The sequence below is a fragment of the Phaenicophaeus curvirostris genome, chromosome 9 (assembly GCF_032191515.1).
Source record: "Phaenicophaeus curvirostris isolate KB17595 chromosome 9, BPBGC_Pcur_1.0, whole genome shotgun sequence".
NCBI classification, from domain to species: Eukaryota; Metazoa; Chordata; class Aves; order Cuculiformes; family Cuculidae; genus Phaenicophaeus; species Phaenicophaeus curvirostris.
In genome coordinates this window covers 32,763,419-32,777,703 of record NC_091400.1, presented here as the reverse complement: position 1 = coordinate 32,777,703, position 14,285 = coordinate 32,763,419, and the positions used below count along the sequence as shown (strand labels likewise).

Sequence of the window (14,285 nt, the reverse complement as noted above, 5' to 3'; positions counted from 1 at the left end):
ACTGCATTACACAAAAGGCACAACAAACTTGTTTCACTAATGGGACAACGGAGCATAGGGCTGTGTGCCCTTAAAACATCCCAGCAGGCTGTTTCTAGCACTGATGTCATCTCCTTAACTGGCCAGCCTGTTCTTCCCGAGATCTGCACAGACAGGGCAGGAGGAGAGCATTAAGAGGCATTTATAAACAGCCACCACCAAATTTTCTTCTGAAGGGTTTCAAAACAATTTAGGAGCGATGCTCCTCAAGGCACACATCTCTGGGATCAGATTAGAGATTGCAAAGACTCTTGCTCCAAGAACACCTACACACCAAGTTCGGTATCTCACGTGCAGAAGCTGCATCTCTCCTATTCCTTGCCCATGCGATTGTAAGGGCTTTAAATCCTGCAGCTTTCTAGCGAGGAACTTTTCAGACCAAACATACCCATCCAGAGCAACCCATCTCTCCCTTCACCTTCCATCACACATTCACAGCCAGACAGAGCCTACTCCAGATGCCCAAGTGTCACACACGTGCTGGCAATCTCTCCCCTTGGCACCAACATTTTCTGACAGTTCAGGGCATCTCTCTCTCTTGATGGGGTGCAGAAAACAAAGAATGATTTCTTCAGGTTGCAAGCAAAACTCCCCATACCCTGAAGGACTCACATTGCAGATCCTGAGAAGTTTCTCTGCTAGAAACAGGAGCAGTTTATTAACAGACACTCTGAGCCCTCATTAGATAGGGGAAGGCATGCCAAGGCAGACTACGTTATCTCCTGTGATAGATGAGGTAACAGGAACACCATGCTCCACAGCAAATACACACAATTCTTCATGTAAATATAGACATGACTGAATACCATGAAGCAGTAAAACACCTCCAGGTCAGCAATAAATCCCTCCTCTGCAGTTACTCGTGATTTAAGCAGCGATGGAGTCCCTGCAGTCAGTAAAGAAAAATATTTGAAGCATCTCATTTTTATGGCAAAGGAACGGGAAAATAAAAAAGCACAGAACGGGGTTCAGAAGTTCAGAAACACTTTATTTTGCCTTCTGCTATTTTCTTAAGAAAACAAAACAAAACAAAGTCTGCTTGTTTTAAAACCCATTCAAAAGGCTTCTGAGAGAACCCCCAGAGGAGTAAGGAGCAGATGACATTACAACAGTGGTATGCAAATGGTCTTTTCCCCAGGAAATATAAGAGTTTTGTGTTCATATTGCAGTAATTACAGCTTAACAAATAAGAGGACTATGATTTTATTCACCAAGCCTAGAAGCTTTAAGTAAGACATCTCAGTCATTGCTTGGATAACACTGCAGACATTTCTTCAGACAGTTATAGCTTGTGATCCACTTGGAACAGTTTCCTAGGGCTAAGAAGTAGTCTGGAAATGGAAATCCCACCAGGTTTCCCTTTGGAAAAGAACTGCTGTGTCTTATAGAGTACATCACCTATGGTCCACAGTAGGAAAAGCTGCATTGTTAGAAACACAAACTCACTATTTGTTATGAGCTGGATCCAACAAACAAAACAACCTATGCCAGCATCTCCAAAATTCACAGTCACCCTGAGACCAAGTTTAATTTCCACTTCTCATTCATCCTCTACCCTGCACTGAGCCTCACCCTCAGATGCCAAAGAGCTCCAAACCCAGGTCCCCAGGCACGGCTCACACCACCCCTACAGCACTGCCCACAGCAGGCGTTAGATTTACAAATCTTCAAGCAATTAAAATGCAACGTGTCCCCTGTGCCCAAAAACGCTCTCACCTTCTTCTGTCTCCTGTTTGGGGTCATAGCTGCACATGAAGGGTGTCAGAGACTATTAAAAAGCTGTAACGTAAGGTGGATTATTGGAGAAGCACAACTTCAGTGTATGCAAAAGGGGCTTTCACACACAACTCCAACACAGGACGTGCAACGTAGCAGCGTACGAGCACTTGACACTGTGATTCTGCAAACGTTATCCCTATGCACGCAGGGAGCTTACAGACTCTGACACGCATCAGACAACTGTAACGTATCCATCACTGTGTATCTGGCAAAGCCTAGTACCATCCCATTCGCTTTGGCTGAGGTTTTCCTGCACTGCAGATGCCCCCCTGCATGAGACAGGGCACGAGATGCACCCGGACAATCTATAATACATGGGCCCTAAGGTTTGAGTGTTGTCAGCTCTGTGCCCCTGCTGAACTACATGAGTTAGGAAACACGAGGCATGGGGACCTGGGTGAAATCCACCCCGTTTGAATCTGACCCTGAATGCCCGGGAATAAAAACACACACACAAAACGCAGGCACCACTGGGATTAGGTTGCAGCTCTCCCTACACAATAGCTCTTCCCAAAGCACTAAGCCACCAGCCAACAGCACCTCTTCCAGAAAGAACCACTAAACACCAGTTAACGCACATCAAAAAAGTTTAATATTTTCACAAGTATCACGTAACACTAGTATCGGAGCTACTAGTGTGCAAAGTAAAAAGACTCTCTACCTTTGCAAAACCAGTTAGGCATGCAATTTTTCAGGTAGACACACACTTAAAGCTGCAATGACTGTTTGTGACTCACATGTTACTTTACAACATTCACTCACAGTGCACCATAATGCATATTGAAATGTAATCGATAGGTAGGGCAATCCAAATCTTAGGGGAGCGGAATGAGGACAAGGAAGAGTAGCCTGCAATTTTCCATCTACTTTCTGCGGGAAAAGGCAGCAGGGAAAACCATGCAGACATCTCAAATTCATTTTTGGTAGAAGAGCAGGAATTAAGGATTACTGTGTGGTCTCCCCTCTTTGCAGAAAGTGGTGCAACTTGCAAACATTATTCACCGTTTGCCTTCCTAACTGCTTGTCAATTTAAGTAATGCAACTGGTATGCAAATATAGTAATGGCATTGACTCCACAGAGGACAGGATACACCAAGTGTATACGATTTTGTTGTTGCTTTAGTCCTTGGAATAAGCTGGGTCCAATTTTGGCTTTGTGGCTTGTTTATGCACCCAAGTCCTCAAAGGCAAGATCAAAATCAAACCCTCTGTTCCCTTCTGATCAATAACTCTAGCTCAGTGCTTGTGTTTTGAGTGGCTGCTTAACAATATTAAGGATTAAAGCTTTGTGTGGAAGCCAATACCCATTTAAGGCGAGAGACGGAAGTATACACATCCGAGTGACGCTGTCTAGCTGCAGGTTCAGTAGAAGAGCAGCTGCTGTGCCCTGATCTGGGCTAACAAGAAAAGATAGAAAACATTTTTAATAAGAACCCTTAAACAGAAGGATACATCACAGCCCACCTAGGGATCGTAAATCTACTGATTTCCAGGGTCTGGAGATTTGGATTACCCCAATCACCAACCACTTCATTTTACTCTTCAGGGATTTCTTTCTGAAACATGACAGATTTCGCCCAGTAACACAACACTATTCACAGAAGCAATGGGAAATAAATACCAGTGGAACCAGATTTGTGGGACAAGGGCGTTTACTTTTACCGTGACAAAACAGGCATGAAGGAAGCAAGTAAGTCGCATTGCCAAGTCCCACTATAGAGTTACGTGCGTGCACAGTGCTGACACACCATAATGTTTTCACAATCGCTTTATACGAAACAACAGCAGGTAGATATGTAGGAGGGAACTCTTGCTTCCCCTTCACTAAAAGCATCAACACCCAGGTCTGGTGGTCAGTGTGCTGGTGGTGCGCTTAACAGGGATGCTGCAAAGAACACATTTGGTACGATGCAACGGTAGCTCTCAACGCACATCACTTGAGGGCAATTTCGTCTCAGACAACAATCGATTTTTGACAGATGCAGAAATTATAGACTGATTTTTCCATGATCTACAGATGGGGAAGGTACCAACAAGGTGAATAAGAAACATGCAGATTGGGGTCCAGAAACAGGAAATATTATTAACAGCACACATTCTATCTTGTATTCTATTGTTTATGTCATTAGTTGTACTTTTTTTTCCCCGATAAAGCAGTGAGTTCTGGGTTTTTACCAGTTCTGACTATGCAGCCGCTGCTTTATGAGAAAGTGCTCACAAGACAGAATCGGGGCTGGGATTGTGGAGTTCAGTTCTGCTCGGCATCGCGAAGCCTGCATCCCACCGCTGTGATGAGTGCTGCCCCTTTCCCGCTGCCATCCTCTGACAGCAGGAAGGTCACGTCGCAGTTGGGTGCCAGGTCTTTGACTGTTTGGTGCATGATCCTCGAAAAGCTGTGAAAGGAAACAATAGCAGTGGGTGAGGGAGGTCCCTTCGTAGCGCTCCCCCTTTCACTGAGGGGAAAACTAAAATGCAAATGGAAATGAGGGTGGATTTGGAAGACTGGGAGCAGCACGAGTTAAAGGAAAAAAATTCTTGCATCTCACTCCTGCCCCTCCATCTGCGTGTGGTTAAGTGGATTGCTAGTACCATAGCAAAGGGGAGAGAAGGGAGCACATACAGTCGTCTCCTTCCCACCTGCCTCCCTCATGCACAGCAGAGACGGGAACTAGACCTCTCCTCCTCTTGCCTCCAGCTCTTTTAGGCTCCTGCCCTCCCCTGTCATTGCTTTGCAGCAGCCCATCTCCTTTGCACACCAACCAGAAACATCCTCCAAAGAGGCACCAGGCACTTCAGCACTGCTCTGTCATTGCCTTTGCATGGCCAAGAGATCCTTCCCTTGCTGTGTGGCTTCCAACTTGTCAGCGAGCTGCATCGCCTTCAGTTTGTCACCGCCCCAAGAATCCTTCACAAGTCCTTCTTCAACCCCTCACTGCCCTTTAAAAAGACCTGACCACCCCTGATTAAGTCTTCTTTTCCCTGGCTCTTATACTAGCAAGTAAGAGACTGGTTTGGTGCATTAAAAGAAAGGACACGCAAGCAACGAGCTACAGATCACAGGGAAACAAACGCTGAGAAGGTGAATACTCACTGTGGATGTAGTTTGTACAGAGTCCCATCCACACCAACCGTTATCTCTAGGTGCTCTAATCCTCTGTTCTCCCTAATTTTATCTACAATTGCAGCCATTCCAGCGCCGCACAACTGAGCTGCTCGCCTCGACACTGCTCCGCACACGGTCTTGACAATGATACTGTCATCACAGGTGCTGTTGAGCCCCAGCTGCTGAAGGATGGCTCGCACCTGCAGCAAGGCTAACCTGTCACTGCAGAAGCAGAAGAGCACAGTGTTAAATTAAAGGTTTCCCTCAGTAAAGCCACTGCCACAACCCCCACGGCACTAACGGCTACATCTACGCACCCACATCAGGCAGCACACTTTCCTGCCAGAGCAAGAGACCTCAGAGAACGCAAATTCATTCACCCCAGCACCATGCTGCCCTGCAGGAGGGGCACAGGCAGCAAAGGAGATTCCAAGCCCACCTCAGCATTGCCTCTCCCCTGCTCTTTTCTTACCAATGGGCATTTCAGGAAAATATTTTTAATTAACACCTTGGGTTTCTTCCCCCCATGAAGACTCAAAAGGCTTTCAGATTACTTTAAAATCCAGAGTCCAAAAAATAAAGACACAAAAATATCCAGTAGAGAAGTGTTCGTTCATCTGGTGTTCACTCAGTTCAACAATTATAGCTAGATACACAGGAAAATACTTTGATTTCCAAGTAAGCAAATCAAATACAGTAAGGAAATCCTTGACAGCTGTTCCCATCATTTAGCAGTGAGCGTTACTAGAAATTCAGATGATATTGTAAAGAATTCTTCTGCACATGCACAAGTTGTTACTGAAAACCAAATTGTCTCTGGTGAACCAAGCAATGCTCTCCAGCTTCCCCTCCCTTCCAGCAGTGCCACCAGATGAGCATTACCATGCTATTTCACCCTAAGCAACCTCCTGCGCAGTGCTCTTACCTCTCAATCTGAGAAAGGAACTTGGTTTCAAAGATATGCCTGGTCTTCAGTGTCTCTGAAATCTGGCCTCTGAACAGGAACCCTCGTTTGGTGAAGTCGATCAAAATATTGCGGACTATTTCCCCCAGGTACATCCCACTGATCATTTTCTCGTACCTGCACAGACAGACAGCAGCACAGCTCAGAGGGACGCCGCTCACATTTGCAAAGGCAGCAGCCAGGTGCCCTGCCCACACACATTGGGGGGAAATGAAATACGCAACCCGATTTACACACAACAAAAACTGGGCAAGAAAAAGCAAGAAGACTCAGTGGGAAGCCTTGTGAGCTCATCTACGAACACTTCCTCTGTTCCTCACCACTAGCCAGGGTGTTAATGATGACTAGTATTTCTCCCAGATGAAAAAAATGAAAACCTGTCAGCAGGAAGCCCAAATGAAAGACAATTCTGCTGTGCATCCCTTAGTGACAGCCCTTAGGGGACCACAAGGAAAACTTGTCTCCGCTGCACAACATTTGGGAGCCCTCTTGAAGTTCCACAGAGCTCTTCAACAGAAAAAGCTCAGTGATTCCCATGCAGCACTATTACAGGGAAACCACAAGGCATTCACTGTGAGTGTAGTGTTTTTAAGGGAATCCTGTGCTGCACAACACCCTAGGAAAGACAAAAGATGTGAAAAGATGTGTTTGGCATGTTCGCAGGATCACTGACCTGTCAACTAGCAAGCTGGGACTCCAGGGTTGGTTTATGCTTTACAGTTAATTCCAGCACCTGGTTTCCACTAGGGAACCAGTAGCCTGAAAACTCAAGTGAGGAACCAAGCTGCCTCGAACCCCTCTTGCCCCGCACTTTGCACACAGGCACCAAGTTTCTCATTTGCAGGCCTGCCCTCAGGGCTAGAAAGAGGGAATATCTTCCACCTGCAGACCTCTTCCCAGAGCACAACAAGGAGCTCTCCACAAGTGATGCTCTGAACTAAGAAGGGCAGCAGTCTGCTTTGCACTTTTCCCCCTCCAGTATCATTCTGGTTTGAATTAAGCATTTTAGGGTTTGTGAGCTGAACACTTTTCCATTTCTGGAAAAGGGCATTCAGTGATGTATCCTTTATTTCACCCGTCTGAGCTGTAAAGAAGGGTTTCTGCCCTGGATTGAGCACAGCCCAGCACGCCGCGCTGCTGGAAACAGGCCATGCAGTCCATTTAATGCTATGAGTTCTCTCAAGCTCATACCCAGCAAGCGTCCTCCCTCTTGAGTGCCTAACTCTCTCTGGAATAAATTATTCCTCCTGGCAATCTCCGCTGTTGCCTTTGGCTGCTTACTCCATGCCAACTCTGCCACTGCATCAGCCTCGCTCAGCATCTGTTTGAGCCTCGGCTTCTAAAGAGCTTCCCAAGGAACCTGCCAACTTGTCTGCATCCCCCAGGTTTTCAGGCAGATTTACTCTAGTCACAAAATGTTTTTAAAAGCTCCTGGCATCAAAGCATTTGCTGCAGAGAAGTTCTAAAAAAATGTAGCCTGGGCACACATCAGTCTCAGCCCAGTTTTATCAGTGCTGGGTGCACCTTCTTGTCATCGCTTTCTTGAAGAGGAGAGGAAAGCACTTGCCCAAGCAAGAGCTGGACTCCCAAAAGGGGACCAGCTACCAGGGCCAAGAAAGGCAGATCCTCTAACAACATATTTCATCCAGCAAATTGCCAGAAATAAGAGCTAGCTGCAACTGCTAGAAAGCTCCTGACTGCTTTATAGTGAGAAGCCCCAAGCTCCAAGTGAAGGCTGAGAATTTCTAGAGGCAGAGCCTTCTACAAAGAGAGTTCAGCTAAAAGAGATTGAATCGACACCAAGAACAAAACAATGACAAGCCATCCTAACCCCCTCAGTACAACACAGGATGAGTAACATTGTCCCTTAGTAATTTTAAGGCTCTTGACATTCTTGCCAAAAACCCTGCTGCACTCCATGGCAGCCAATAAACTGCAACAAAGCAGCAACCAGGAAAAGCACAGAAGAGTGAGATCCCACAGGTTAGCAAGGCTGCATTCATTTTCAACTCCCTTCTCTGACTGGGAGTAATGCAATTCTCTCTTAAAGGCATTTAGGGCAGCCTGGCTTATACTTAGCACACCATTTACCCTACAGTACCTTTGCTTTCCAGCATTTAGTGAATAGTCATCAACTGCTTTGTCATATATTGTCCTGATATCGTCCAGGCATCCATTATCCCCGAACGCTCCCCACTCCGTGTTCACGCACATCCGTCCCTGCTCACCATCCACCATCTCTATGTTTCTCATCTCTTCCATGTAACAGGCGTTGCTGCCAGTTCCTGAAAGAAGAAAACGTTGATATTAGTCTTTTGTTTGGAATGAAACAACATTTGAACAAGCACGACAGCCCTTGCAAAACCTTCTGGGTTGAACGTGCCTTTTCTGAATGATGAACTCAATCATCATCTGAAACGTCACAACAAAATAGCCCTGCTCCTCAATAATCCTGAATTGAGGGAGAATATTACCACTGTGGCACATCACTCTGGGTGGCTCAGAGAAGAGAGGGCTCACCCAGGCCTGCTGGGCTGAGGGTCCCCTGCTCCAGGGAGGAGCAGCAGTGCAGCACTTTTGGCACACAAACTCCCATGTGCTTCTGAACCTCAAACCACAGCGTGCAACCAGTTGGATTTTGAAGTAAGGAACCACCTTCCACAAAACCCATGGACTCACAAAGTTCAGGGGAAAATCTGAGGAAGTGAAAGTTCAGCAAGTTCTGAGGCATCAGGCAAAGAAAACCCCAGGGGGGTTACCAGCTAATTGCAGGGTATTTTTTAGTTCTTGGCTGGGTTTTTTTTCTGAATGAAATTGCTTAAATAACTTCTCTGGCAGGAAGGTTACTTCCACGTTGAAACAATGCCATACGTGATCCTGCTTTAAGGGGATCCCAACAAGTGTGGCAATTACAAGGGCTTCACATACACAGAGGCCCTAGGGAGTAAAGCATTAGTAGCAAAGAGAGGCAGCTTTTGCTATTACCTGGGGCAGAAGTTTTCTTGAAGTTGCCTACCAAATTCTCGTTTAACCCTGCATCACAGATTCTGCATCAATTATATTAGCGAGTCTGTTTTCCTTTGAGATTTTTTTTACATTAATAACAACTGAGCAAAGACAGAACCTCCCACAGTTCTCCCCTGATGAGAAGAACTGAGCCCCAGCGAAGGATTTCGGAGGGAACTCTGAGTTTGCAGAGAGCCAGGATTGCAGGACCAAAGCAGACCAAACCCAGTTGCAGGCCACCAGCAATGGCCAACCTCCTACTGTCAGGTCTCATCATCCAAAACCAGCTAAGTAAAGTCTGCCTGAATATGTGGATACTTATTAAACACAGGTTGTTAGACTGACAGGGTCTTGGATGACCTCCTGTTGACAGCAGATGAAAAGAAGAGACTTGGTCTCATCAGTAGCAGTTTTCAAAGTATTCAGCAGTGGAGACTCAAAGCATCAGCTCTCCTGGGCAGGAGAGGTGGTACAGGGTAGAGACAAGGCACCAGCACGACATGCTCTTGGCAAGAATATTTTTCCCTGCCAAGCAACAGCAGGGAAGTTCACCCACCTCCTGCACTGGGGAGAGTAGCGAGGCTGCCAGCTCATGCAGGCTGCTCAGCAGGTGCTATCAGTCTGGCCAAGGCAGTTCAGGCAGGACAGGGGGAGCGGTCAGAGCCCCAGGGCTTTCACTCATTATCCCAGATGTACCCAGGCCACCTCCAGCCCCCTGCTCTGCATAGAAATACGCTGGCTGGACAGCATATCTGGCAGGGCTGTGGCAGACAGTCCTCAGAGGATGCTCTCAGCACCCCAAGGACACACTGTCCTTCCTGCAGGGAACTCTGTCCCTGAAAACACACCATCACCAGAGCTGCGCAGACAGCTTCCCACCCACACTGCGCTGTGCTGACTCATCCTGGATGTTTTCCAGCTGTCTGGAGGAGCATTCGGTGGTGGCTCATTTTCCTACAAGCCACCCTGCAAATGAACATTCTTAAAACTTGCAGGTACCTTGTCCCCTTCTCTCACACTGAAAACTCCTTTCTCTGGAGAGCTTTGGGAATCCACACCACCTTGTGTCACAGACACCCCGAGCGTGGCATTTGCAAAGGTATCAACAGTCGCCTGTGGAATTAATTCAGCTGTCTCACTGCTGGGAAGGGAGCTGTCAGACACTGCACTTCGTCTATCAGAGCTTTCCATCACATGCCATCCGGGAATTGTGGTTGTGCTTTGCAAGTTTATTCTGAGAGACCACATGCTTGAGGGAAGCTGTGTGCTACCTGAACGCCCTGGCAGGGAAACTCTTCTGAGCTAAACTAACAGACAATCCAGGAGCTGTTGAGGCCACCTGAGACCTTGTTTGCTTGCTTCCCAGGCAGCATAGCACCTTCCCAGTTACAACAGGCAGGATTTGTTCACCATTACAACCTGTAATTATCTTAACTGATGGTGCACAGAACTGAGTTGGCTGTTGAATTTTGCTCTTAAGTCTTTCATGCACCTTGCTTATGAAGGGACAGCTGTTAATCTCAAAATCTTTCAAACCTGCACACCCTGGCTATATCTTCAGTTAACCACAGAGATATCTACACCAGAATACAGACAGATGTGTCAATGTGCTGTCTAATCAAAACGCGCCAACTAAAGAGCGGCTCTAGCACGTACCTACAATGAGTCCGATTTCACAGTTCGGGTCTTCATAAGCACAAGTCATCATTGTGCCCACTGTATCATTCACCACGGCCACCACATCCAGGTCAAACTCCTTTGGAAGAGAGAAATAAAGCAGTGAGAACTCTGGAGTTGGGGCAACCTTTCACACCAAAGGAGATACGATAGGAATATACCATTGGGAACTTTGTCAAAGCACACTGGAAACAAACCGCTGAAAGAACCAACCTGGTTTTACACATGCAAAAATAGGAACTTAAACTACTAGCGCATAGCTAAGGCTCCTTGTGTGCTCTACCTGCAATAGACTGTGTCTTCAGAAGAAAGCTGTTCCCTTTGGATTAGAATCATATATTTAAGTAGAGATCTTGTATATAGGCACATGGTAGAGAGCTATTGCCATTCTATATTACAGCAGTGAGGTAGCAAATGCAGTAGTAAAGGATTTTAAGACATTTTCACTTGTTGATTGAACTCAGCAAAAATTAATGCTGTCTTCAGACTATTTTTCTTCCCTCCTTAGAGAGATTCATCTAAGCTGCTTGAGGCTTTTTCAAGAACAAGGGATGGAACTGCCATTTAGGGTGCATTGAGGTGGATTCCTGCAATCACTATATTGACAACTCCTGCCTTCTCCATGCTCTGATGCAGTGAAAATTGCCACAGCCTTTGAAAGAAGCCTTGGAGGTTCTGCCAAGTTTAGCAATTAGAAGTCTTGGGGCAGGGGTGGGTGGAACAAGCAGCGAAACAAAATCCCCAGCGTGATTTATTTTGAGTAGCAATTTCAGCGTGGTGGCTGAACTCTCACATTTCTACCGCACACCCTCTAGACTATCCTACGTTGTGGTCAACATACATGCCAGCATCAGAGCCACAGGGCATTGAGGGCTGCTGTATCTGGACCTGCTGCGAGGCAAACACCTTCCGCACAGGACAGGAGGCACAGCCCGTTTCCTCAAGGCACACAAACCCTGCAAGAGGGAAGCCCATGAGGCCAAGTCTGGAGGGGAGGGAGAAGTAGGATGAGAAAAAGAAAGAAAAACCCAAATTAAAATCACCTCTCTTCTTTTAATTCCTTCTCTGAGCAAGTATACCACATCTTCTCCCTCGCAGTCTGTAGCTTTGAACCCTTTTGTCCAATTGAGAAGGATACCCTAAAAGGAAAGAAAACAGGTAATCAAGTTCCCGTGTGCATGCAGATTGCCCCAAAAATCCTACAATCCTCTAAGGGACCATCACTGAGAATTTCTGTCTGATACCTTCCTTGCATCTGCTCCCCTCCCCAGTCTGTAAAAGCAGGAAATTTCAACACTTCACGCAGGTGATCACAGGTTATCACACAACACAGCTCCAACCTCACAGTCCCAGCAAACGGCTATGAATATTTACAGCCTGTTCATACACAGGCTCATGGAAGCCCTCAGCTCAAGGAGAAGGTTCTTTGATATTCACTAACACAGGTGCTAAATTTTCCTGAGCAACCCATCTCTCTCAGTCCCACTCCAAAGTTTCCCTGGCTTGACCAAGCCTCCTATCATCAGCAAGAGAGTAGCAAGGCATTCAAATGCTGCTGCTAACATCACTGTCTATTTCCTCCTTCCTTATATATGAATATTCATCTTATTTTCACTTAGACTTAAATGTTATTAGGTAGACTTGATATGTCAAATTCCTTAATGTGAAGCTATACAGCAGACTCTCTCTATGAAAATGAATATCTCTTTATATGTATGGAATCTGCATCTAAAGCTACTAATCATGCGGGGTCTCCAAATTTCCAGAGCAACGCAACAAAACAAACCTTGGAAGTACACAGTTCAGCAGGTTTATATGGTCAGACAAAAAAAGCACCTTAAAAAAGGATTATTGCCACCATGGAAAATTTAAATGTTCTTACTTGTCACAGCCATGGGCTGAGCAGCTTTTGCATTATTACCTTGAAAGAACTATTTACATGAGTAGCTGTACAGGGTCAGAGCATGAGCCATCCCCTTGTACAACGTCAGTGTCATGTAGATGATAAGGCAGAGAAATCAGTCCTGGTATAAGCACAAAAGCAGGTTCAAAAAATACAAAGGAACTTACAGCATCCAGACTGGTCTGCTTGCAAGGGAAGGAAAATGTGAAGCCAAGAGGAAGACGTGCACCTTTTATCCCCATATAATCCAGGAAGTCAGAAATGCAGGTAACGATGTGATCAAACAGCTTTAAAGAGAAAAGGCATGTGTTGTAAGTTATACTTGTTACACACTCTAGGAAGGTATTTAAGAAGTAGCAGTGCTGCAAAAGAGAAAGACAATTCACCTCTTCTCCTGTTCCCTGCATCACCTCTATAGGAATGGCATAGATCTTGTTGTGCATCTCAACTGTTCTCCTTTTACCGCTGCGGATTTTCACTAGCAAAACTCTAAAGTTTGTCCCTCCAAGGTCAAGTGCCAGAAAATCTCCATTCTCTGTAAAAGAATATGTGTGCGTATTTAAAGAACCATAAGCAAAATCTTAAAAACTTAGGTATAAAATCTTTTAAAAAGATGAAAACACCTTCACGAAAGGAATATTTTAGATGGTGCTCTGATTATTCCAGCCCTTTTTTTTGTGGTTTTTGGTTTTGTTTATTTTAAAGCAACAAGGGAAGGAGGACCCACACAACTTTTCCCCGAGAGAAAGTAGAAATTTGGCCAGCCACACTGAAACGCAAAGAACTGCACAGGCTCTGCAGACAGAGTTCAGCTGGGGTTTTCTCCCCAGCTCCAGGACCTGGCTTGCTTAGACTCTGGGGAAAGGACATGTGGCCAGGCTGCCAGCAACCTGCACAAGGGCAGCACAGGCTGCCCTGCCTGGGACTAGGTTTTCCTTCTTCGCATAGCTCAGGAGGCTCCCCTTTCTTTGCACCAGATCTGCTCATCCTCCACCAAACCCCATCGCTGTGAGCCCACTTTCGACACCCCAGAGCCAAGCCAGTGCCCTCAGTCCAGCGAGATCATGACTCTACCTGTCCCATCTGGCGTGCTGCGGACAAACGTGGGCAGCATTTTCACTTTGGCAGTCTCGTGAGTCTTCTTCTTCAGACCCGCTTCCATCTCCGCCCTCATCCTCTTCTTCACCTGCAGCAGCTGCTCATGGGTGAGCTTGAACTCTGCCAGCGTCTCATCAATGAGCCGGTGCTGCTCCGACAGCCGATACGCCACCGCTGTCACCATCGCCGCTCCCTTCCCACTGCCGCTCTCCGACAGCAGGAACCGCACTTCCGAGTCAGGCACCAAGCGGCGGGTGGTTTTGTGCAAGCGCCGAGCGTACCTGTGGGAAGGGGAGGCTGCAACTCCGCTGTCTGCGCTGCCTCCCTCACGGCCCTCAAAATTTATGCTGCCAACATAGACTGACCATGAGGGGACCAAGAAACCCCACCGTGCCCAAGCTAGCCACAGCCTCCCAAGCATAGGAAAGCTTCCAGGGGAAATGTAGTTCTTCCCTACAGCCTCTTTTCTCCTGAATTCCTACAAAAAGCCAGCAAAAAGCAGGATGTAACATCAGAGTCTCATCCCCTGAACCCAACACTAGATGGGAGAAAGCTCCGGGCTCCAAAGCTGCTCCAATATTCCCCGCCTATGGTCATCATCAGCTGTCCTGAACTCACTAATTTAGATGGTGCGAGGATACAAAACAGTTAAGAAACAAAATTTGCCCACGTATGTTATCTTAGTACACCCTACAGCTGCCCATCTGGAAAAAAAC

The 14,285-nt window shown here is 46.5% G+C and overlaps 1 protein-coding gene across 1 annotated transcript in view; it reads right to left on the bottom strand.

Moving 5' to 3' along the window:
* Positions 1 to 1,006: 1,006 nt before the first annotated feature.
* Positions 1,007 to 14,285, bottom strand: part of HK1 (hexokinase 1) — a 38,641-nt gene continuing 25,362 nt past the window's right edge. Inside the window, exons 10-18 of the mRNA XM_069863320.1 lie at positions 13,546 to 13,850; positions 12,858 to 13,006; positions 12,639 to 12,758; positions 11,612 to 11,707; positions 10,548 to 10,647; positions 7,987 to 8,170; positions 5,847 to 6,002; positions 4,910 to 5,143; positions 1,007 to 4,211 (exon numbers count right to left, since the gene is read on the bottom strand). Coding sequence (XP_069719421.1) covers positions 4,067 to 4,211; positions 4,910 to 5,143; positions 5,847 to 6,002; positions 7,987 to 8,170; positions 10,548 to 10,647; positions 11,612 to 11,707; positions 12,639 to 12,758; positions 12,858 to 13,006; positions 13,546 to 13,850 — 1,489 coding nt within the window. The 3' untranslated portion in view covers positions 1,007 to 4,066. The remainder of the gene's footprint in view (positions 4,212 to 4,909; positions 5,144 to 5,846; positions 6,003 to 7,986; positions 8,171 to 10,547; positions 10,648 to 11,611; positions 11,708 to 12,638; positions 12,759 to 12,857; positions 13,007 to 13,545; positions 13,851 to 14,285) is intronic.